The following is a 24286-nucleotide window of genomic DNA, read 5'->3' as shown; positions in this document are numbered from 1 at the left end:
TATATTAGACTCATAATAAATGTCCAACTATAACAAAGAAGTTCTTTTATTATTAATATTTTTGCTACCACTTTGAAAAGTAAAGTATCTTTTCACTATATTTCTGAAGATATTTGGAAGTTTTAGAGAATTTGTATACTCACAAGATGAGCTTGATATCTATGATGTCTAACAATTAAAAATGAGACTATTAACTGATATCTCCGAAAATTATAACAAGTAATCCACGAGAAAAATTCAAATATACGTTTGCTTTGCCATATAACTACTTCACTGCTGGTGGATACATGAAAGAGGAACCCATACTATTCTGGCTGATGCCAAGCTCCCAGGAATTAGTGGGATATAGTGCTGGACATGACGTTACCTTGAGTACATGACAGTCAGCCCCTAACCAGGCTCTGATTCACAAGTCTAGGAGGTACTTGTTTTAAGTCCTTGGGTAAGATATGAACTTGTGGTAATTGGGCCATTTTTTGTCAAATGTCTCCAATGTTTTTTTCTTTCCCAGTCTTGTTTGACTTGGTGTTGTTGTTTAAAAAAAACAAAAACAGTAGAATGGGCAGCCAGAGCTGCTGATCGTCTTGGGAGGATTTAGTGTTTCAGTGTCCAGTGTGTGTCTGACAGGGCTTAGGAGCGACTACAACGGAAAGGTACTCTTTTGTTTTTTCCTTACAGAGTGGTAGGCAGAGTCTGGAGCTGGAGTTGGCTGTCATGTCCAAGTGTGTCTGCTTTTTAATATTTTGTCCATTGGTTCTGAAATTGCAAGAGTAAGATGACCTGCAGTGTAAGATGGGCTGTTTGAATATATTCCAGTCACGATACTACTTCTTTTCAATGTTAACATCAATAATTTGTTGTATGTTTCACTCCTTCTAAAGATATGTTATCTTACTGCATCAGCGATTATATTCAATGTATGACTTTAATCAAATCAGCAAATGGAGTCCATCTTTGCTTCATTCCATTTTACTCAAAGCCTATTAAAAATTAAGTAATTTGTAGCCAATGCTTTCTTGCTTGTAGATTCAAAATGATTTAAAGTGAATAGTAATATATTACATATATCCATACATTAATATAGTTTTCTTATAAAAATTAATATATGCTGATATGTATTCATTTCAACGTTAAGACTGTAAATAATGTACATAATGGAAGTGTAAAACTATAAGGCTCAATTAAAAATTGTTAGGATTTTATTTTATAATCTAAATTAATTAAAATTAATAATAATCAAAAGTAAGATATAATTCAGATCCCATTTTCTTATTAATACCATGAGCAGGCAACTCCAGCCATGTATTGTAATATATTTAAGAAATATTTATATATGTGTAAAAGTAAAATTGTGACACTTTAACTACTTATTCTGATTCCTGCATTGAGGCAATTATAGTGATGGGAGACATTTCTTTATACATAGGAAATAATATACTACTTATTTTAAAATAAAAACTGGACTAAAACTCTTGTATCTCAAGAAACGTGGGTATTGGAATTATTTTTCACATTACTTTTTGAAATGGCAGGATAGACAATGTTTAGGAGCTTCATGTACATGAAATTAAACTTTACAGAAAACTTAAGAAATGTTACTGAACATACGTTAAATCATTTCTTCTAAAATCCACATAACTAACAAGAATATGAAACACTGTACATATGGTTTATAAACAAGAGAAAACTTTTCTTCTAATTCTGTTTTTATAGTTTATTCACTCAGTATTCAACTGCTGCTTTACAGTGTCGCAGGAAGAACTGGAGTCTCCTGTCACTATACTTACACACAAATGTCCTGAGAGACTGCCTACTAACTCCAGTTGGTCTCTGCACTCACAGTGGTTGTTGTTTGCTTAACGAAAGCAATATGTCAATCAATGATTAAAGCTTTTATTACACAGTGATTCCGTTCTGCCACTGTGACCAAAAGTATCTGACTGCTGATCAAATTCTCTGTATTCGTTTCACCTTTTCCCCCAAATCTCTGTTAGGTTCTGAGCTCATGCCCAAAGCGCTCTCCACCAGGATAGTGGGAGGCATTTGGTGGTTTTTCACACTTATCATCATTTCTTCGTATACTGCTAACTTAGCCGCCTTTCTGACAGTGGAGCGGATGGAATCCCCTATTGACTCTGCCGATGATTTAGCTAAACAAACCAAGATAGAGTATGGCGCAGTCGAGGATGGTGCAACCATGACCTTTTTCAAGGTAAGTCCTACTGGTTATCTAAAATTAATGTGTTAAAATGATAGAGTGTGAATAAAGAAATATTTCTCTAGTAATGAATGTAAGAGGATAGCAACACTGTTATTCATGAGGAGCAATCAATGGCATATCCCTCAGGAATGGACAGGTATACAACAAAATATATGGCCATCAAAGCAAAACATTTCAATACTGCAAATGACAAGGAGTTTTTGCTTTATAAGTATTCTAATTTTGTTTGGAGGAAAATCTGCCCAAAGGTAAGTCCCCCTTACTCCCTCCCACAAAGTTTTATCATCAAATGTAAAATAAATAATGTAATATATTTATTGAAAATTGATATAAGTCTTGGTTATTCCAGAATAATAGAATGATTACATGTGAGACTATTTCCATACATACATTCCTTTGTTAAGATGAGACAAAGTTTACTTGTTCAGAAGCCTAAAGGAAAAGATGGAAAAGAAGGGCTGAAAGAGAAAATCAGAAACAGTTCTTGTTACTTGTACATTTATCCATTTAACATTCTGGGTGGCACGGAGTCTGAAAATGGGCTACCCCACTGGACTTGCAATGTTTCCAGAGGGACAATCCTGCGGAACATTTAAATGGAAGGTGTGGTTGTGCAAAGTTCCAGGCACATAGAGTGCCTTGTTTTCCTCTTTATTATTTTTTCTTCTTTCAACAACTGATCTCACTGGGCCAGAATAGACCAAATTTAACTTTGTGTTTCCTTCACTGTTCACACAAATGCAATTGCAGTCCAAATAAATAAGCAGTAGAAGTGGATTTAAAAAAAAATAATTGACTCAAACTATAAAATAAATTATTTCCTCTATCGTCAAGTGCCTATTGAGTGCCAGAAATTGCACTATATGTTGGCTATTCTACAGCAAATAGTATCTAGTTCTCACTTTCAAGGCGATTATAGTTTAGTTGGACATATGGAAAACTATTCCCACAATCATAGATCTGGGTTTTATGTGACTTAAAACAGCAGTTTTGCCAAATAATTATGTAATTTTTTTGTAAAAATTCTTACAAAACCAAATCAGCTTTTAGTTTGGAGTTCTAAAAGACACTAAATATTCAAAGAATAAGACAAATTTTATTTTTTAGTCAAATATGTATGATACTTACAATTTATTTATTTGTAAAGTGAATCGCTCATCTGGCTAGTGAAAGGTTAACATCTGTGGTTCCTGGGCAGGCTAAATAGCAATCACTGACAGTGATTACAGAAAATTGTAATTGTTTAAGGAAAAGGGGATGGGAAGTGGGGATATCCAAAGGGAAGGGGCTACACAGAGAAAAGGGAGCCTTGGAGAAAGGTTCAGGGGTTAGCCCAGGTCTAGCTACTGTTGCCCATTGCTCCCCTGGTTGCAGTCTCATGGGGTCCCTTAGAGGTGAGAGGATACATGCCTGTGGGGGAAGGGAAGGGGAAGGGGAATTGCTCTAGTGTGCTCCTTGGAGGGAGAGCTTGAACTGGGTCCCTTGTCCTGAGCATACCCTTCTCTCTCTTGCAGGTAGAAATCTTAGGGGAGATATCAGGGGAGGGTTGTAATAGAATATTCATCAGCTTTCCAGGTGTGCTCTTTCATGGTCATGGTCTCCACTGATTGGTGGCAGCCAGGGGACCACCTGTCTCATTTTGCTGCTTTCTGGGCCTGGAGCTGAAATACAACTGAGGCCCAGATGTTATTTTTAGGGAGGAAAAGGGCAGGAGGTCTAAACCTCCTGACCAGGGATATGAAAGATCAGGGGTCCAAACCTCATGATAGGGGAAGATAGGTTATCCTTGAAGGCAAGGTTCTTGTTTTCCCAGTTTTGCCCCTTGTCAGGCATCTGGGGCTTTCTGCCCTGGTGCATTTCTGTACCTGGCCCAAGGTCCTTGTTCTGGGGCGGGGGGTTCCTAACAGCTAGATTAGAGCTTGGGTGTGTATTTTATATTTAATTAGAAGTGTTTTTATATTTAATTGGATGTGTATTTTATATTTATATTTAATATAACTAAATATGAGTAAATATGATCAGTATGGTGCTATCTGACTATATTAATAGCAATAAATCAATTTTCCCTAATTTAACATTTAGAATTAATAGAGATTACTTGTAAATTTTTGAAAAAAGAAATCAACTGTTGAAAATGCTAAATAAACATTGTGAGTAAATAACTTTGCGGGGAGTGAATATGTATGTGAGGCATTTAAATTATTATAGTATTCAAGGGACTATTGCAGTTGTTTGTAAAATAGCGCATGTGATCTAATACCAGAAGTGATTAATTATGTGTCATAAGTGCTTCAGGGTTTTAACTTTATTTGTGTTTTGCAGAAGACTCAACTATCTCGTTTTAAAGTTCTTATATACTACAAATGAGGTTTATTTCTAAAAAATCAATTTGAAAACAAATTCTTCTTCTTTCTCATTATAAAAGTTCCTCTTTTTTATCTTTTCAGTCTTTACAGTTTTCTGTTTTTACCTTTTATTTTTTAAGCTCAGTTGTTCTCTGCAGTGTCATTTTTGCCTACCTTCACTTTTCCTTGTTATTGACTTTACTTGTTACTCTTTCATCTCTTATTTTTCTGTCTCACACACTAGGATGCTCCTAGTGCCCAGGGAAAATTGACATGAAACAATTTGATGTTTCCTACAGCACAGGCTTTCTTGTTGTAGAATGAAAGCTTCTGGAATGTACACTAGTCATAATAAAAACCACATAGTGATAAATCACTAACTTGACAATTACCTTATGTTGATAACTTTATCACATGCTGAATTCTTATTGTTGAAATTAGAACTTAAAGAGATACATTAAATGATGACTTTTCTTTAGTTATTTTAGTGTAGACCTAAATGGCACTAATTTCAACTTCATATTGTGGCTTGTTAAACTATAGGCTTATACTAGTCAATGGGTACAAAATTTTTTTTAATTCTCTGGAAATCTGGAATTGAAGCAAACTGCATACTCATTTTGAAACTCTTTCCCTAGCCGGTTTGGCTCAGTGGACAGAGCATTGGCCTGAGGACAGAAGAGTCCTGGGTTCAATTCCTCTCAAGGGCACACATACCTTGGTTGCAGGCTCTTCCCAGGCCTGGACCCTGGCTGGGGTGATGTATTTTTCTCACATTGATATTTCTCTCTGTCTTTCCACTCTTCCACTCTGCCTAAAAATCAATGGAAAAATATCCTTGGATGAGGATTTAAAAAAAAAAAAATAAGAAGAAGAAACTCTTCAATAAACCAGGGATGATAGTGTGTAGTCTGTTTACATTTAATATCATTCTTTTATTTTTTGATTAATAGCAATGAGTAGAAACACTCCAGGAAATGCCATTAAGGCATTCATTTCTAAAGGAATCCCCATTGTGTTTTTACTAATTTAACAAGACCCTGCTGCTAGCTAATTGTTCTGGAATGCTCAGTTCTAGAATACTATTTAAAAGAATAGTATAGTTTTGTTACTACAAGCAAGAAGGGCTGGCTCAGGATACTTGTTCTTAGAGGGGGTAAGTCCGCAGTACAGCACAGTCAGTTATATTGCCATTCTTCAATGTTAAGTAATTCCTTTTCCAAAGAACATGTTTGACTGTATTCATTGAGTTTACGAGTATATTGTCTCCAAGAAGGGCTCTTTCTTCTGCACATCTACACCACACATATTTTTCTAAGGAATACATGTAAAGCCACAACTGGTAAAATAGCTCAAAATTGAGCAGATGATAATTTTTCAGTGTTATTTCATTTAAACAATAGAAAACTGTATGGCATCACTAATATGTTCTTAATTATATTTATATAGTCAATTAGCTGGGAGACTAAGAAACTTATAAAAAACACACTTGAAACCTATATAATTGTATTAACCAATGTCACCCCAATAAATATAATAAAATAAATAAATGTAAAAAAAATACAATAAAGAGAATAAAAAGACAAGACTTACACTTGAGAGAAGATGTTTGCAAGACATGATCTTTAAAGGACAAGTATCTATAATATATAATGACTCCTATTAAACAAAATGACGAAATATTTTAATATGCATTTTATGGAGTGAGGGAATATATATAAACTATGAACTTATGAAAATATATTTAACCTCATAAGTAAGGAGGAAATTAAAAACTAAAATCAGAATAAGATTGTGATTATTTAGCAAACAGGCCAGCACAGGTGAAATGGTCTTTCTATACAAAGTGCTGGCAAGGGTGAGAAATAGTTGGAACTTTGATATACTGCTGATATGAGTGTGAGTCAGTGCCACCACTTTGGAAAACAGTCTGTCTCTACCTAATACATTTGAAAATGTCTTAACCTTTCAAAAAAAGAAATAAAATAATAAAGAAAAACTAATAAGAAGGAATAAAAACCCTCCAGGAATTTGGGAATTTGTCATTGTAGAATTAAAATCTCACCCCAGGGCAGAACACTATACAAAATGTTGTCAAGCAAACAAGCACATTCTTTTTTCCCTAAAGTATAAAGTCAGAAGAATGCATACATATAGATTACAGGCTCAAAAATAACTCAACTAGAGCCTATAAACATTTTGGTCTCTTTTGAGAATCCCTATATTTCCAAAGTGAGTCAGACATTTTACAAGCTGATGCCTAATGCCCTTTTTATTATGCAACTCATAACTCATGTTTCCCAAGTTCTATAGCTTCTCTCCTGAGCTTGGCCTAACTAAATCTTCTAGCTTTTCCCATATACAAATACAGTCTTCTAAAAAAGATGGTATCAAAGGAAATACATGTTTGTTGTAGTTATTAAAACATTTCTGCCACATATTAAAATGGCATTTAAGTGGTGTCAAATATCTAATGTAAATCACTTAATACTTCTGAAAACATAGAATCTACAATTTGGAATACTTACTGGAAATAATTAAAAAAAAAAAAAAAAAAAACTGTGTAAAGAGAAACCTGAACTTAATTCCAAGCTCTACCACCTATTGGCTGTATTTAGATAGGACACTCAGATTTGTAAACCTCTGACTCTTCATTTCTAAATTGGAATGATTAACAGGACTAGTCTCACAATATTTTTTTAATCTATACTAATAAAAGGGTAATATGCTAATTAGACCAGACATCTTCTGGACATTCTTCCGTACGTCCTTCCAGACAAAGCCACAGTGGCAGGGGCCAAGGTAGATGTGGTTAAGGGCAATCATACTAGCAGGGGCAAGGCAGTTAGGGGGCGATCAGGCTGGCAGGGGAGAGCGGTTAGGGGCAATCAGGCAGGCAGGCAGTCCGAGTGGTTAGGATCCTAAACCAGCAGTCGGACATTTCCCGAGGGGTCCCGGATTGGAGAGGGTGCAGGTTGGGCTGAGGGTCCCCTCCCCCTGTGCACGAATTTCGTGCACTGGGCCTCTACTATTAAATAAAAAGCCCTGCATGATAGGCTATGCACCTAGAAAAAGCATATTTTATAGATGTTACTACATGTCTAGTTGAAAATTTTAGAATTAGAATGATTTTAAACATTGTCAAGTAAATTCTATTTCTATGACCAACAATTGGGTAAATAATTTTAAAATAGATAAACGAGATCACACCATATTTATATAATTTAAATTAACTCATTCTTCTAATTATTATTATCATGAAAATGAAATAATTTCATAAGTGAAATAAAAAAAGTCTGTGGAGCAATTTTTAGAAGCTCTTTTCTAGACTATGTATTTTCAAATCATATATAGTAATCTCTTATCCCTGAGGGATATGTTACAAGACCCCCCAGTAAATGCCCAAAACTGCAGATAGTATCAAACTCTATATATTTGTTTTTCTTATGCATACATACCTATGACATTTTAATTTATAAATTCGGCAAAGTAAGAGATTAACAACAATAACTTTAGTAATAATAGACATTTTATAACAATAAACTGTAATAAGAGTTATGTGAATGTGATCTCACTTTCTCAAAATATTTTATTATGGTGTATTCACCCTCCTTCTTGTGATACTATGAGGTGATACAATGTTTATGTGCTGAGACAAATAAAGTACTCAGAATGACACACAATTTAATCCTTACCAAACTATTCTTGCTTGGTTCCTCTGTATCAGCACTACACTAGACAGCATGGGACAGGGTTGAATCTGTATTATTCACAGTTGGATCTCCAGGCCCCAGCACAGACTACATATGTTATTAGTGACTGATTGCCACCATAATGTTGCTTAAAAAAAACAAAACCTGTTAAGTGAAATGTAATATAAACCTTTATTTAGCTTACAGGTCAGCTGTCCTACTTCCGGAAACTTGTTGCCCAGAGACTTTGTTTCTTTTGCACCAGGGTCAGTGCTTTTGCTGATACCATTTCTGCCAAACCTGTGTGGCCTTTAAATATTTCTTGAATCCATTTATAATCAATCTACAACCCACACCCACAATCCTTTTTTAGGAGGTGTCTCTCTGTAGATTTAATCATTGCTATTTGGGGCAAGCAGGTCTTTATCCAGGGGAGAAAATCTACAAGGTTTTGCCCTAATTTTTTCAGAGGTCATAACAAAGCACTTCAAGGCAACATGATTAATGTGAAATTTAGTAAGGCTTGACATATGGGAACAATTTTGAGAACTTTTACTTACTTAGAACACTGAAGATTAGAAACATTTTCATTACCCAACCATGCAATTTCTAACTCTATATCACCTCTAAATTATGTTTGCAAACAGCCTGGATCTTTTAAATTTATTTCTCCCTCTCTCCCTTCATTCTTGCCCTCCTCCTGCGCCTCCTTCACTATTGCTCTTATTATTGTTAATATTCTATATCTTTCTTTTACTACTTTTCCTATGTATCTAATATTTCCTATGTAATAACCAGCTAATACCTTAAATATTTGTCATTTTTCTGGATAATTTTTTTGGCCAAGTGTAAAAGATTATTAGTGCATTTTCCATCTTCCAAGTTACAACAAGGCACACTTTAAAAATATTATTTGTCCATATATTCACAGATTCTGGTTTATCCAGTCTCTTCTAATGATTTCATTGCCATCTGCTATGTGAGCCTAAGTCAGTGCTCAAATGTACATTGCTTTAGGGTGGCAACTCACTTTTTTTTTTTTTTTTTACCAAATTCTGTAGAGTTATCCATTGGAACAATGAATATTATATTAATTGATGTAATACCTGTGACAGAGGGTTTTGGATAGAATGCTTGATTATTTACAAAATTTTGCTATTCTGTAGAGAACCATAAATGTTTCTTCAAAATATGTAACATTCTGTGGCATTTTCACTTTAACCTTGGGTTAAGAGTCAAATTATTTGGAAGTGTAGAGTATAGTGTTAGGAATTCAGTTAAGTGGATTGATTCATCTAGGGCTTAATCACAAGGAACAACAACAGCCTGTAATTATTGGAATCGAGAGTCTAGGGGAAAGTTTTATCTCTTTGGTACCTAGCAGCAAAGAGGGTTAGTTTTGTGTTCTTTTTCTTTGTGCATAGTCTCCCTCTTTAGGTGAACTCAAAGTATATACTGAATGCCAGCTCATTTATTTTCACAGTAACCCCTAAGGAAGGTAGAAAGCAATTATCATTATGCTCATTTAACAGATGAAGAAACTGGGCCACGGAGAGGTTAAGTGTCTTATTAATTATGAAAGCAATAACCCAGGGACACATAGTATCAACAATAAAAGTAATAGATAAAGACATCATGGCATAACCATCACTATTCAAAATAACTAAGTGCATTAGTCATTTTGGCTCACCCACATGACCTCAAATGTTTGATCATATTAAACTTCTAAACCATTTGCCTTGAGCCATTAGGCCAGATACAGCTATAACGTGTTCTTTACAGTCTGCTACTTATTCTGAGATTCTAGGTTCAATGGTCTTCTGAAATTAAATTATGCTGGATGACATTATAGGTTTCTAAGCCTGAATTGCTACAAGAATAATTTTTTGCAAGATTGAGTGATTTTTTTTTTTTTTTTGCTTTTCAAATGCCAAAAGAACATGCCATTTTTGAGTTGACAAATACAATGTAAAAACTTGGCAGTTTACCACATGCAATTAAAAGGGATTTACATTTCCCATATTTTTCTTAATTTCTGCAAAACATTACTCTTGTTTGTTCTTATGTAGAATAGTGTTGGTAATGCAAGCATAATATGTTTATTATGAAGAGATTTTCACATTAGAAAGTAAATTTTGAAATGGCATCCATTAGTGTACTTTTCACACTGAAAACTGTTTTCTGAAACAAGTGTTTATTTTTCTCTTGCTGTATTGGTAGTAAGACATTTTGAAAGTTCCTTTTTGCATATGCAGGAAATAGACTTATAATACTTTTCAAAGATGAGAAAGATCATCTAAAAGTACTTTTGAATTTATTTTATTTTGTTTATTTTTATTGAGAGATAAATGACATATAGCACTGTGTAAATTTAAGGTGTACATGTGTGATTCAATGCATCCACTCCCCTTTCTTTCATTTTAGGGTGGGCATTTTCTCTTCTGAAACACAGACCACACAAAATATCAGACAGAGGCATAAAGTAATCTGCTGACCATATTCTAAGTTCTTTTGGATTATTTCCCTGAATTGTCTTTAAAGACCTTTGAATAGATATTTGCTGAAAGTAAATAATCTAATTACATTTTCACTCTGATACCATTCCTCAATAAGTATGCACGAGAATTGCCATGTAGCAGGATGAAGAGTTAGAGCTTTTTCTTATCTCACAGAAATATGATGGTGTCTATCCTAACTTTTGTTTCTGTCTCTGAGTAAACATTGAGAAAAATATATGTTCTATGGGGCCGAGGGAATGAATATATTCACCTCTCCTTTATAAATCTTTATTGCAGGTTCTTTTACCATGGGGTGTGAGGGGAGGTAGGAAAATTAGGGAAGAGACCTATAAGGGGGCATATTAGAGTTGAAGAATTGTACATGTGACTTTAGTGTTTACATAATGGGAAACAAATTAAGAATAGATGAAGTACCTTACTCCATAGGTAGATATTGTTAGGTTCAGAACAAGTTTGAGATTTGAACTCATGTAGTTTTCTTGTCTGAGCTTATTGTACTATCCAAAAATATTTAGTGAACTATTGTCATTCCTTTCCTTGTTGTGGAAAAAATAATGTACCTTTTTAAACTGATGGTAACAAATTATTGCACAATTCTAATTGATATCTTCCTTTGTGTCACTTTGTGATTGCTCAATATCCATCTCCCTATAGATCTAAACTGAAACAAAATGCTCCTCAAATATGACATTCTGCTCTAACTTGGATGATGGAAAACAGAATATAATTAGGCTTCCAAGCCAACATCTATTCTTGATAATTTGTTTGCAAGTTACTAATTAGGTAATAACCCTATGCATATTTAAAATAAATAGAAATTTTATTTTGAATTTTTGTTTCATGAATTCAAGTTTGTGGATAATTTAGTTTATTGTTTTAAATTTTCTACATACTTAATGGAGTCAAACTTTATGCGGTTGAACAACAATGTATCTGAGCAGTTGGTTTAGATTAATGATGAATATTATTACTAAAATTTTCATTTGTTCATGTTGATGCTTTCTTCATTTTCCATCAGACACCTTTTCTAGTGATATTTCTAAAAAATATATCTAGTCATATTTCTAAAAAATATATCTCAGCAAAGCTTTTTATAGCCATATTATTTCTCTAATTCTTGCAAATTATTTTTTCTTTAATAATAGCGTTAAACTATTGGTTGTGGGTAATGGATTATTGTTAACCTTAAGTTAAATGGAAATATTTTTTTTTATAAAATAAGGTTAGTGTTTTAAAAGTGTTATAGTCTTATTAGTGTCTAATGTGGTTTTGATATTAATTCGTTATGTTTTAAATAAATATTTAAGCCAAGTTTTTATTATGCATTTAATTTATTGGCATAGTAAGGAGATTATTTTTAACCAAGAAGATTGTCTTCCTTCCCCACCCTCATCTAACACACCATTTACTGTATGTGAGGCCTGATTCTATGTTTATTACAGGGATTTGCATAAGGCCTACAGAAACCCAACACCATTTTACTATGTTCCCATTCCAAGACATAAAATGGTGCCTTTGAGTAAAGCTGCTTCATCAGACACTAGTTTTGCATGCCAAGTTACAGCTATCAATGGTGAAACAGCAGATGTGAAGGTTAGTTGGCATCAGAGCATATGAGTCAAAGACTTTCCTATGGGAAAGAAAGTGCTTCATTATACTTTATCTATACTAAGAACATTGGTTCTATCAAACTGTCTGAAAATTAGAATATGATGGGTTTTATTACCCTAGCTCTGCCAGAGTGAATTCAATAGTTAAAAAGTAAGCGATAATACCATTTGGGGAATTATAAGAAGTGATTCGAGTCTCAATGTATTTAAACTTGGAAGGAGCAGCAACTTTTATCTTAACTTCTCTAAAATGTCTGAGGGACAAAAGTTTAATTCTCTCTAATGTTTGGGTTTTCCACATGTACCAGTGAAGCTTTGGGGACTTTAATTGAAGAATAAATTATGTATTTGACTGAAATGTAAAATCTGAGAAACAAAGTTTAATTGCCTTGGAAAGCCAGTGTGTGAGGTTGCTTTTATTCCAGGATACACTGTGGTTCTCTCCCTCATTTGCCCTCCCTCCTCCATCCCATGCAGGGACCACTCTTACTGTTTGTCACCTCAGGATGGCAGCTTAAACACTATGTTGCAACTCATCAATCTTAGGAGAGAAGTCCCCACAGGGAGAAAGAAAATTCGAAAGCCAGTTAATATAGTGATGTTGAGCTGGCATGTCAGGTACTGGATAATGGATCATAGTTGTCACTGCAAAAGTTTATAGCCACTGGTTAGGCAACGATTTGAAGGAAATCAAGAAGGGCATATTTTTGATACAAAGAAGTCCTTTAAAAAGTATAATGTAAAAAAAGGATAATTTCTTAGACAAAAATAATTGCAACGAAAATTTTATCTCTTCTACCAAAATAGCTGATTAAAAGCATCTTTTGGTATTTCTAAAACAAATATGCAAACAAACAAAAAAACAGACTCTGCTTTGTACATTTATTTGAGGAAGTTATACTTATTGGCATTGTGGCTAAGAAAGATCTATTATTCATGCTTACTGTTTTCTTTAGAGGTGGGTCCAGCTTTAGAATATCAAAAGAGACATTATTTTTTATCCTATGATTGTCCATTGATTACAGATGTATACACTGAAACTTTAGCTTAATTTAGAATATCCTTGACAGTTAATGGTCTATGCCCTGTGATGTATTTTTTAGGAAGCTGATCTTTAGTTGCCAATACAATTTATACTAATTAGCTTCTTCGGTCAGCTAAATTTTCTTTTGTTCATTTATTTCCCTTTCCTTTTCCAAAATCCAAATAGCAGTGATATCACTTTGTTCTTTGATCTTAAGAGTTGATTGAAGACATCACATGGTAGTTGATTCTTTCATTATATCAGAAAGAAAAATAAGGTTTACTGTTATTTACTTCTACTGCCATCTTTGATGCTTTAGACTTTTATTTAAAAAAAAACACAGAACTATTATTTCCCTTCAGAAGCAAACAAAATGTAAGGTCATGAACTGTTCTGCTACTCAATGGTCTTAGCACTTCACCGAGCATATTTACAAGTAGAAAACATAAATCATAAATCATCTTTACTTTTTTATATCTTTTCCACTAACTCTGCACAGATTGGAAAAAGAACAACATAAACTTTAGAGCTTATTAGTAGGTGTTGATAATTACAAAGTGAATATAATAGATTCCTTAAAATGTTGCTTGAAACATATGATTAGATTGGACATTACTGCTAAATATTTTAGTTTTAAAGGGATCAGGTGCTGAAATAACTCTAATTTCTCTTTTTGCTGTAATATTTGTGACTGTGGCAGTGCCTTCAGTTGTTTAAATCCTGAATGCATGCTGATGAGCACTTTCATTGGCCTCCCATATTCAGAGTATTTCTTTAATAATTTCATGAAGAACTTTCCAGATGAGTGAATGTGTCTGCACATGTATGCATAAGTAGTGTGTTCTGTAGTACTGAGACATGCTACCTTAATTGGAGTTAAATTATGAATAATTACATACTTTATTTTTCTTATACCCATAAATTTCCATTTTAAATCTCTTTTAGTGGAAGGATAGTTCAGGGTTGTCAATAAAATTATAATTTTCTATTTTCTGACAACAAATTAATACTGCTTTTGATTGTTATTAACCTATTGTATACACCATAGCACTACTGGAGTTCAGTGGAAAGATTTTATTATCTCTAAAAATAGGTGTTTCATTTATTAAATAGTATAATTACAGCTATTTAGAAGCTACACTATAAATTAGTTTGCTTTGTAGGTCCCTTGACTGTTTTCAGAACACTATGAGTTTCTGCTTCATTTTAATTTATTACAAAAACAAATAAAGACCAAAGAATTGGAAAGCAGCATTAATAATGAAAATAAAGGATTGTTGAATCAAAGCAATGTACTTTAACATAATGATTAGATGCATAAACTAGGTATTGGCATGATATCCTACATCTGACACTCACTAGGGATTTATTTGATCTCTCTAGGCAAATGTGGGTATAAATATATATCTTCTAGATTGATTATATAAAGCACCAAATAGGTAATAAACTCCCAGTATGTACCTACAGTTATCTTTACTATAAGGAGCTTAATAGTAGAATTACTAAACTCTATAGCCAATTAAACCATTTTCCCAATATGAATGCTTGTATTTCTGGAAATACATTCAGCTTACCTATGGTTAATGCCAGGATCTGGCACTCAGTTGCATTTTTTCTGTCTTTAATAATTTGATCCTGATTGTAGATTACTTAAAATATTCTGGATTATTTTCTTGTATTGCTTAAAAGTTAAAATGCATTATAAATCCAGTTCCAGCCACACATTATGGGTAGTCTTTTCATTAATGGTCTTTTATGCATGGTTGTTTAATTAATGCTCTTTTTATTATGTGTGAGATTTGTTTTGACAACTCATTTATGCTCAGAATTAATACTTAAATAAGAAAAAAAAACTCCCAATTTTAATCGTTCTTTCTTACCATGAATATTAACCATTGTAATCTAAACAAGTTTCTTTTTCTCTTATGATAATAATGCATATGACTCATGAGACCTACAGAATGTTATGAAAATAAGAGAAAAATGTCCCAAGGCCAATCTACAAAGATAATTCTTAATATCTTCTAAGAACCACCTCTAACATTTTCTCTTTAGATATTTAGAATTTAAAGTTTTTTTGTTTCAGTTTTAAAAACTTTACACAATACAGCTGCACAAATTCTTCAATTTCCCCTTGAACACAGGTGATAATGCTCTTTTCAGGAATATCCTTTAAAGATTCATTATTAGTAAAATATGATTATAAGACTGTTTTAATAACTCTTTCAGAAAAATATTATTTCTTGAGATAGTCTAAAACAAATAACCTTTTGCTAATTTCCAAACTCATTCTAACCTAGTCATTGCAAAATTTCAAAGTATGTTTACATGTAAACACACATGTACAACAGAGAAATCACTTACATCTTAGATACTTAAATGATTAGGTTGTTCATTTTTAATAGCCATTGTATTATAATATCAAAAATTTAATGCTTTAAAATATTACATTTAATAAACATTTTAAATTGAACTTTAAAGAAAATGTAGTAGAGGTGATATTAAAGTTATCTGTTTAGGATTCCTAATATAATCTTACTTTCAAGTGAAAGAGAAAAAAATAATATAATGCAAATATAGGAGTAGTCATTAACCTTTATTAGTTAATCTCTATTAATGTATATTTAGAAGAATGATCATAGGAATATATATATAAATATATATATATATAATCTGTTTAAGCTGACATGTTATAAAATAAAATTAATTTTAGCTTATTTGGTTAATAAATCAGTATAGTAATGTTTATAAATTTAGATTACATACATTTTTATAAGAAATCAAAACTAAGTCTTATAAAATTTTAATTAATATGCCCTTGTATATTAAATAACATTTACAGTTTATGTAAAGTCATATGTCTATTATTTAATCATAATTATTAAGCCATCTGGTTGCACTTTTATCCACTTTGTAGAAAATGGCCTTTGTGAAGCATATTTTGGAGGTTATTACATTATTATTGTGCATTAGAAATTCTTTTTTTTATTGTTTTCTAAGTATGTGTGAATAATAAGCACTAATTTATTTATATATGGTACTCAGAACAGTGATTTTTTTTAAATTTAAGAGATGCTTTAATTTTATGTATTAACTAGAGGCCCAGTGCACAATATTCGTGCACAGGGTGGGGGGTGTCCCTCAGCCCTCCTGCACCCTCTCCAATCTGGGACCCCTCAAGAGATGTCCGACTGCCCATTTAGGCCCAATCCTACCGACATCCCTCTCACAATCCAGGACTGTTGGCTCCCAACTGCTCGCCTGCCTGCCTTCCTGATTGCCCCTAACCTGATCACCCCCTAACCACTCCCCTGCCAGCCTGATTGATGCCTAACTGCTCCCCTGCCAGCCTGTTTTCCCCTAACTGCCCTCCCCTGCAGGCCTGGTCACCCCTAACTGCAGGCCTGGTACCCCTGAATGCTCTTCTCTGCAGGCCTGGGTACTCCCCAACTGCCTTTCCCTGCAGGCCCGGTCACCCCCAACTTCCCTCCTCTGCCGGCCTGGTCACCCCTAACTGCCCTCCCCTTCAGGCTTGATCGCCCACAACTGCCCTCCCTTGCAGTCCTGGTCCCTCCCAACTGCTCTCCCCTGCTGGCCTGATCACCCACAACTGCCCTCCCTTGCAGATCTGGTCCCTTCCAACAGCCCTCCCCTGCTGGCCATCTTGTGGTGGCCATCTTGTATCCACATGGGGCCAGGATCTTTGACCACAAGGGGCAGCCATCTTGTGTGTTGGAGTGATGGTCAATCTGCATATTACTCTTTTATTAGATAGGATAGAGGTCTGGTGCACGGGTGGGGGCCAGCTGGTTTACCCTGAAGGGTGTCCCAGATCAGGGTGGGGGTTCCCTTGGGGCATGGGGCAGCCTGGGCGAGGGGCCTGTGGTGGTTTGCAGGCTGGCCACGCTCTTCCGGCAACCCAAGTGGAGGCCCTGGTATCTGGGATTTATTTATCTTCTACAATTGAAACTTTGTAGCCTGGAGCGGAGCCAAGCCTTCTGCTCCCTCCGTGGCGGCAGCCATTTCTGTTGGGCTTTATTTATCTTCTATAATTGACACTTTGTAGCCTGGAGTGGAGGCCTGGGCCCGCCAGGGTGTGCGGAAAGCTTGGCTTCCTCCATTGCCGGAAAAACCCAAGCCTCCCTCCTGCTCTCTGTGGCCACAGCCATCTTGGTTGGCTTTATTTGCATATTCGCTCCTGATTGGCTGGTGGGCATGGCTTGTGGGCATGGCTTATGGGTGTATCGGAGGTATGGTCAATTTGCATATTACTCTTTTATTAGATAGGATATTCTCTGGAAGTAGAAGTCAAGACCTTTTTTTTCCATTGCAGACACAGTGATCCATACTCACATAGATAATTTATAGCTAAAGTTCAACTACCTCAGCCAAGGGTCAAAAGTAAACAGAAAAATAAAAACTTGCAGATCCAGATATAAATAAGTTTTCCTTTTCAGTGGGCATGAACCACTTTCCTAACCAATTTGAACTAATAAGCAAACAAAGAGACTGATATACCAGATTATCAGTTCACTTCCATAGATTCCATCATCCATCTGATGGAGATCACCAAATCAGAAAACCAAATCCTTAATCACTGCTGTTACCAATTTGGGATAATTTACTAGTTAGGCAAGATCTAGAAACAAAAGCAAAACAAAACAAACAGTAGAGGAAGAGGAAGAAAAAAATTGAGAATTGGAGAGTCCGAAAAGTTAAAGTTCTATCGACAATTGGTATACACTCTGTTGTGCAAGAAAATATGTGCCTTAGCATAAATAGCCCCATAGGTCTACTTCTCCAGCTAAGCAATATATTTGGTTCTGTCAATGAATTCACTTGGGTATCTTGGTGAAAGTACTATAAAAATACTAAAGTATAATTTCTAAAAAAAACAATTAAACATGTTTCATGAAAATATAAACTGAATGTTCGATGGAGATTTTATTTACTTATTATTCAAAGGAGAATTTGGAGAACAGACACATGCATAAGTATAAACAATCAAGAATGCTGAAATGCATTTGCTAATAAATAAAAAACTGGTTAAAATCATTTAAAGCAATAAAATAAAATGTTTGGAGATAATGATTTGCCAGGTAGAAACCAGTTTTCCCAACCGTGTGAAATAAATGTGCATTGTTATAGACAAAAAATAATTTGCATCACTATCATTTTTTTTTTACAGGATAACTTCTATGCCTAGAAAATTGCTAATAGACCAGTCAATAGACAGTCAAAGGACCATACCAGATAAAATCAGATAATCCCCAGAGTGCCTGCTACATAACTTCCAGAACCCCACAATATGAAACAATACCATATTGAAATTTCTAGAACCTCAACTTCAGTACATATGTTGCCTAACATGATCTGCCTGAAAAGAAGCCTATAGGTATATGCATTATGTATGTTCTTTATTCTCACTTCCTTTTCATATTTGTACTTCTTGAATTAATAAAATAAAACCATACTCTTTTCCACCCATCTTTTTCTTCCCCGAGGTAAAAAATAAAAAATCTCCACAGTCAAAATAATAAAAAGTCATTTAGAAACACTGATTTTTGAGGAGCCTTCCTTATTGCAGATACTGTAAACCTACCCCTCATCACTATAATAGATACATTTCTATTAGAAATTTTCTTTTTATATTTATGTTTATTTATATTTTTTGTAGATTTGCTTAGTTGTAAAATAGTTTTAATGATAACCCAGTACAGACTAATATTTTAAAGTGTAAAGACTCATGGATGACACAAGACAGTTTAAATATTTAATTTAAATATATAAATTTGCTTCAAAATATAATCAGGCCATTTAATAAAATACTTTTAAATATAAAATATATATCAGGCTGAAATCTGATGGCAGATGTGGGATAGCAATATGATTTCAAACAGAAAAGAAACTATATATAAATTCTAACTCTTAAAAATAGTTTGAGCATGTATTTTTAAAGTGCATGATTGAGCATGGCAAGTTGCCATGATTTTAACATTTCACAGCACACATTTAAAAATGATGTAATATTTTCATAAAAACATGAATGCTTATAGTATGCTGTAATTTATGAAAAAAGGAAATTTTAACACCCTAATAAAATTTAAAATTATTGTAGCTTCCAAAATATTTACTTTGTTTTCTATATTTGAATTTATATATTATTTCTCAAAGGCAACCAATACTTTTGGTTTCAAAACATCTTCCCACAAATTGTTACCTGCTAGTTTTAAGAGAAATATCTATAGGAATATTAATAATGGCCTCAATAACTTATTTTTACTCATAAACCCATAAAATAGCTAAAGGACAAAGCAAGAAGTATTATTGAGATAATTGTCAGTATAAAAAATTATGGTAGAAAATATGGTCACTTCAATGGCACAAAGAATCATTTCCAAAAAGATAATTTAAGTTTTGCTCACTAATAGAATTGGTTTAAGTGCATAATATGTAATCCAGCACAATAATCTTTACAAGTGAAATTTTAATGAATGTGTCTCAGATAGCCCAAGTGAAATATAAATAAAGTAATGGTAAGCAACACAAAAAGGGTTTTTCCAGAAACTACGTGGCTTGGGAATGCATGTGATGATAGAGATCTGGAGCTATAATACCTCCATTATTTATAATCACCATTTTAACTCTGAATTTTACTGTCTTCAATTCAGTTTTTGTCTTGCTGGTGGAGTGGCTTCTAAATGTTTGTGTGTGTATAGCTCTATCTTTTCTTGCCTATGATGTTCTCAGGCAACCCACCTGTCAAATTCAGTTTTTATAGCATTTATTGGGAAAGTCTTTTTATTTGTTTAGATTAAATTTATTTGGGTTACATTGGTTAATAAAATTATATAGGGTTCAAGTGTACAATTCTATGATAAATCATCTGTGAAAGTCTTTTAGACCAAAGCCCTTTAACACCTGCCTATATTGTATTGATAATATTTTTATAGTTCACTTTTTTTACTTTAAAATCTTGTGTCTAGAACACATCCTTAATAAATATATATTGAATGAGTTAATAAATGATTAAATAAATGTATAACTTTAACCACTTGTGTCTAGGGAAGTTTATCAAACTTGCCATTTGGAAAGAATTTTGCATAATAACTGCTACCAAGGAGTATTGCAAAGAATTAAAAGAAAAAATACATAAAACATTTATTACAATTTATTTATTTATTTCAACAAATGTTTTTTGAGTATGTACTCTGTGTGCTAGAAATTGTGTTAGAGTCTAGGGATACTGATCAATAAGAAAGCTACATCTGACCCTCCTGGAGGTTGTGATTTTGTATAAAATATAAATATTGAAGATATAATTAGATATATGTTGCATGTTAAATAAAAAGGTAGAGAGTGCTATAGATACTATCAGTTAAAGTTCTCCAGAAAATTATTAAATACCAGATGATTATCTAAGATATACATAAATATACATATTATATGTATAAGATATAGATTTATATATAAAAATATTATATATAAAGATTATATATGATATAGAGTTAGAGATTATATATATTATATATGTAAATAGATTTATTTTAAGGAATTGGCTCATGGGAATGTGGGAGGCTTTGCAAGTTTGAAGTCTGTTGGCAAGTGAGCAGGCTATAAATTCAGGCAGAGGAGTTAATACTATTGAGGAAGTGTTTCTTCTTCTCTGGAAAACCTCAGTTTCTGCTCTTAGGGCCTTTCAACAGATTGGATGAGGCCATTCACATAATCAAGGGTAATATCTTTTGTAGTGAACTTATGGTAGGTGGAGACAACATCTAGGAAACTGGTCAGGTTAACACATACAACTAACCATCACAGGAACATATAAAAGGGTAAATAAAAATAGTTAACCATTCAGTCTGGAAGGTTCAGGGTAGGTTTTACTTTAAAATAGGCATTTAAATTAAAACTTGAAACAAAAATAGAGTTAGGTAAGTAACAAGTGTAAACTGTAGGATCAGGTTAGTTTAAGAAGAAAGGAAATTTTAGGTGGAAATAGTACAAGGTAGCAAGGTTGTATGCTCATTGTATTGTTTGCTGTGTTGGTTGCTTTTGTTTGTTTGTTTTTTGTAAGGTGTAAACCAGGCTGGTGTAGCTCAGTTGTTAATTGTCGATCTATGAACCAGGAGGTCACGGTTTGATTCCTGGTCAGAGCACATGCCCAGATTGCTGGCTTAATCCCTAGTGTAGGACCTGCAGCTGGTCAGTGATTCTCTCTCATCATTGATGTTTCTATCCCACTCCCCTTCTCCTTTCCTCTCTTAAATCAAGAAAAATATCTATAATAATAAAGGATAATATGCTAATTAGACCAGACAGCCAAACAGCCTTCCAGATGTCATTCCAGACATCCTTCAGGACCAAGCCACAGCAGCAGGGGCCAAGGCAGAGGCAGTTAGGGCAGTCAGGCAGGCAGGGGAGCAGTTTGGGGCAATCAGGTAGGCAGGAAGAGTGGTTAGGTGCGATAAGGCAGGCAAATGAGTGGTTAGGGGTGATCAGGCAGGCAAATGAGTGGTTAGGGGTGATCAGGCAGGCAGGCAGAGTGGTTAGAGGCAATGAGGCAGGCAGGTGAATGGTTAAGGGTGATGAGGCAGGCAGGCAAGCCAGCAGTTAGGAGCCAGCAGTCCCAGATTGTGAGAGGGATGTCCGAATGCCAGTTTAGGCTCGATCCCACTGGATCGAGCACTGATTTCGTGCACTGGACCTCTAGTATTTAAAAAAAAAAAAGAAGTGTATCAAAAGGAAAGAGTCAAGGATGATTTATTGTTTTGTTACACTAAATTATGGGATCACAGAAGAAACAGAGTAGAGAAAAATCATAAGTTTGGGCTCTCTTAACTTTGAAATGACACATCCACATGAAGATGGATAGTAAGAAGATACAAATATGGATCTAGAGGCCCCATATTTGATAGTTATTAACTCATGTAATTAAAATCTTAGAAATGCATGATATCACCTAGGGAGGTGTAGGGTGAAGAGATAGATATTCAAGCAATTACCTGTGGCACTTTATAAATTACTATTTTACAGCACAATGACTCAACAAATGAAACTGTGAGAAAGAGAGACCATTCCAAGAGGCTGGAAGATAATGTGGAATGCATGATGTCTGGAAAACCAAGAAAAGGGTGTGTCCTGAGAAAGGAGAGATCAACAATGTTAAACACTGCATAGAGTTCAAATGAGATAAGGCTAGGGAGGAATCCAATGTATTTTGTGACAAAGAGTAGATTTCTGAAGGCCAGTTGGAGGTGAATGAGGAAAAACTGAAATTGAGGGAATGGAGACAGCATGTGTGGAGAAATAATTAACTGCCAGAGAATAAAAGAAAGGTTGTGCAGAGATGAAATGAAAGAGAGATAAGCAGTGTCATATAGTTATTTGTCCATTTCATTATAATTATTTTTCTATCTGTACAATTTATTTTTTCTTGAGTTGATTTATGAAAGAGCAAGTAGAAAATGAGATCGAAAATCTAGAGACATGGAATATTAGATTGCATAACATGGCTGGAAAAGCTGAAGAGGATGATATACAGAAGAGAAATTATTTAGCTTTGGATGGATAGAGGTTCCGGGTTCTCTCAGTATTGAAAGGAGAAAAAGAAAAAGAGGGCAAAGGAGAGTTTAGAGATTTCAAGAAAATGGAAACTGTTTTAAAGTTTAACCGTGAAGAATTGGAGAACTGATTGAATAACAGTAAAAGCATAAGGCAATTTTGAACACAGTGGAGATGGTGACATGAAAGATATCTAGCTTCTCCTGTTCTGTGGTATTTTTCCCAGTGAAATAAAAGTGGCCTGCATGCAGTCCTGGAATAAAGGGCTGGATTTATGCAGGGTTCTTAAGGTGAATGTGATGAAAGGAAGATGAAGCAGAGGGGTGTAGGCTCCTCGCAAAAAAATTAGTGGTTCAAAAATGGTCTGTGGAATGTGAATTTGAAACAGAGGTAAGTTACATTAGAAGATAGAGGGAGTGCAGAGTGGGGAAAGAAAGGCTAGTGGACAGACTACATTCCCTCCAAAAAAGTGCAGTGGAATAAACTGAGCAGGACGTATGCATGTTTGTAGTTGTGCAGTGAAATAACATGCAAAAAAAGAGTGGAGTCTCTATGGAATAGTGGAGGAAATTTTTACAGGACACAAAAAAGTTAGGACTTCAACCAGTTGTCCTCAATGACATCATAAAATTGCCAGTATCACATCAAGAATTGGGACGAGAATAATCGGGCAGAGGTGCTAACACCTTAAATAAGTGAGAGAGTGACCCGAAATTAGTAGTGACAATAATGAGGTGACACAGGAACTTATAAAAGCATAGGATGTGAATTAAATAGGAGAGGGACTTTTTATAAGAGAGGTTCTGATGGGAAGTAAGTAGAGAGTAATTTATACCTCTTTATTAGTTTATGAGTTTGAGTACTCTGGGAAGGCCCCAAGATGGAATTAGAGATAGCAAGGTTGGTTTGAAAATGTCTGAGAGGAATAAAGGAGAAGGGGAGGGAGCAAGAGTGGTCAAGAAGAGCCTCAGACAACAATTCAGGCCAAGACCTGTGAAAGGACATAAGGAAAGGAGGAGGATTGAGTGGGAAGAACACAAGATCCCATATCCATTCTGCAAAAGTCACATCAAGGACGATGGGAGTCCCCAAGCAAACGCTGCTCATTGGAAGAGTCCACGTGAGGCAGGCATGGCTGAGGCTTATAGAAAGCTAAGGATGCTCAGTCATTGTGAGCAGAACATAGGAAATGTGGCTTTGGTATGAAAAGTCAGGGTGCAGTAGCTGGAGGCTGTCAGCCAACTCTGCTACTGCAGTGAGTTTTCTTGAACTGAGATCTGAGCGAAGACCTCTATGACCTTTATACTTTGT

At 34.5% G+C, this 24286-nt stretch overlaps 1 protein-coding gene across 3 annotated transcripts in view; it reads left to right on the top strand.

Moving 5' to 3' along the window:
* GRIK2 (glutamate ionotropic receptor kainate type subunit 2) overlaps positions 1-24286 on the top strand; it is a 592068-nt gene that overhangs the window by 474041 nt on the left and 93741 nt on the right. For all 3 annotated transcript variants that reach the window (XM_080666610.1, XM_080666611.1, XM_080666612.1), the window contains one exon: positions 1995-2212. In XM_080666610.1, the coding sequence (XP_080522736.1) occupies positions 1995-2212 (218 nt within the window). The remainder of the gene's footprint in view (positions 1-1994; positions 2213-24286) is intronic.

Source organism: Plecotus auritus (genome assembly GCF_963455305.1).
Source record: "Plecotus auritus genome assembly, chromosome: 4".
Classification (NCBI taxonomy): Eukaryota; Metazoa; Chordata; class Mammalia; order Chiroptera; family Vespertilionidae; genus Plecotus; species Plecotus auritus.
The sequence above is the reverse complement of the archived record's forward strand: the minus strand, read 5'-3'. Positions and strand labels throughout refer to the sequence as shown.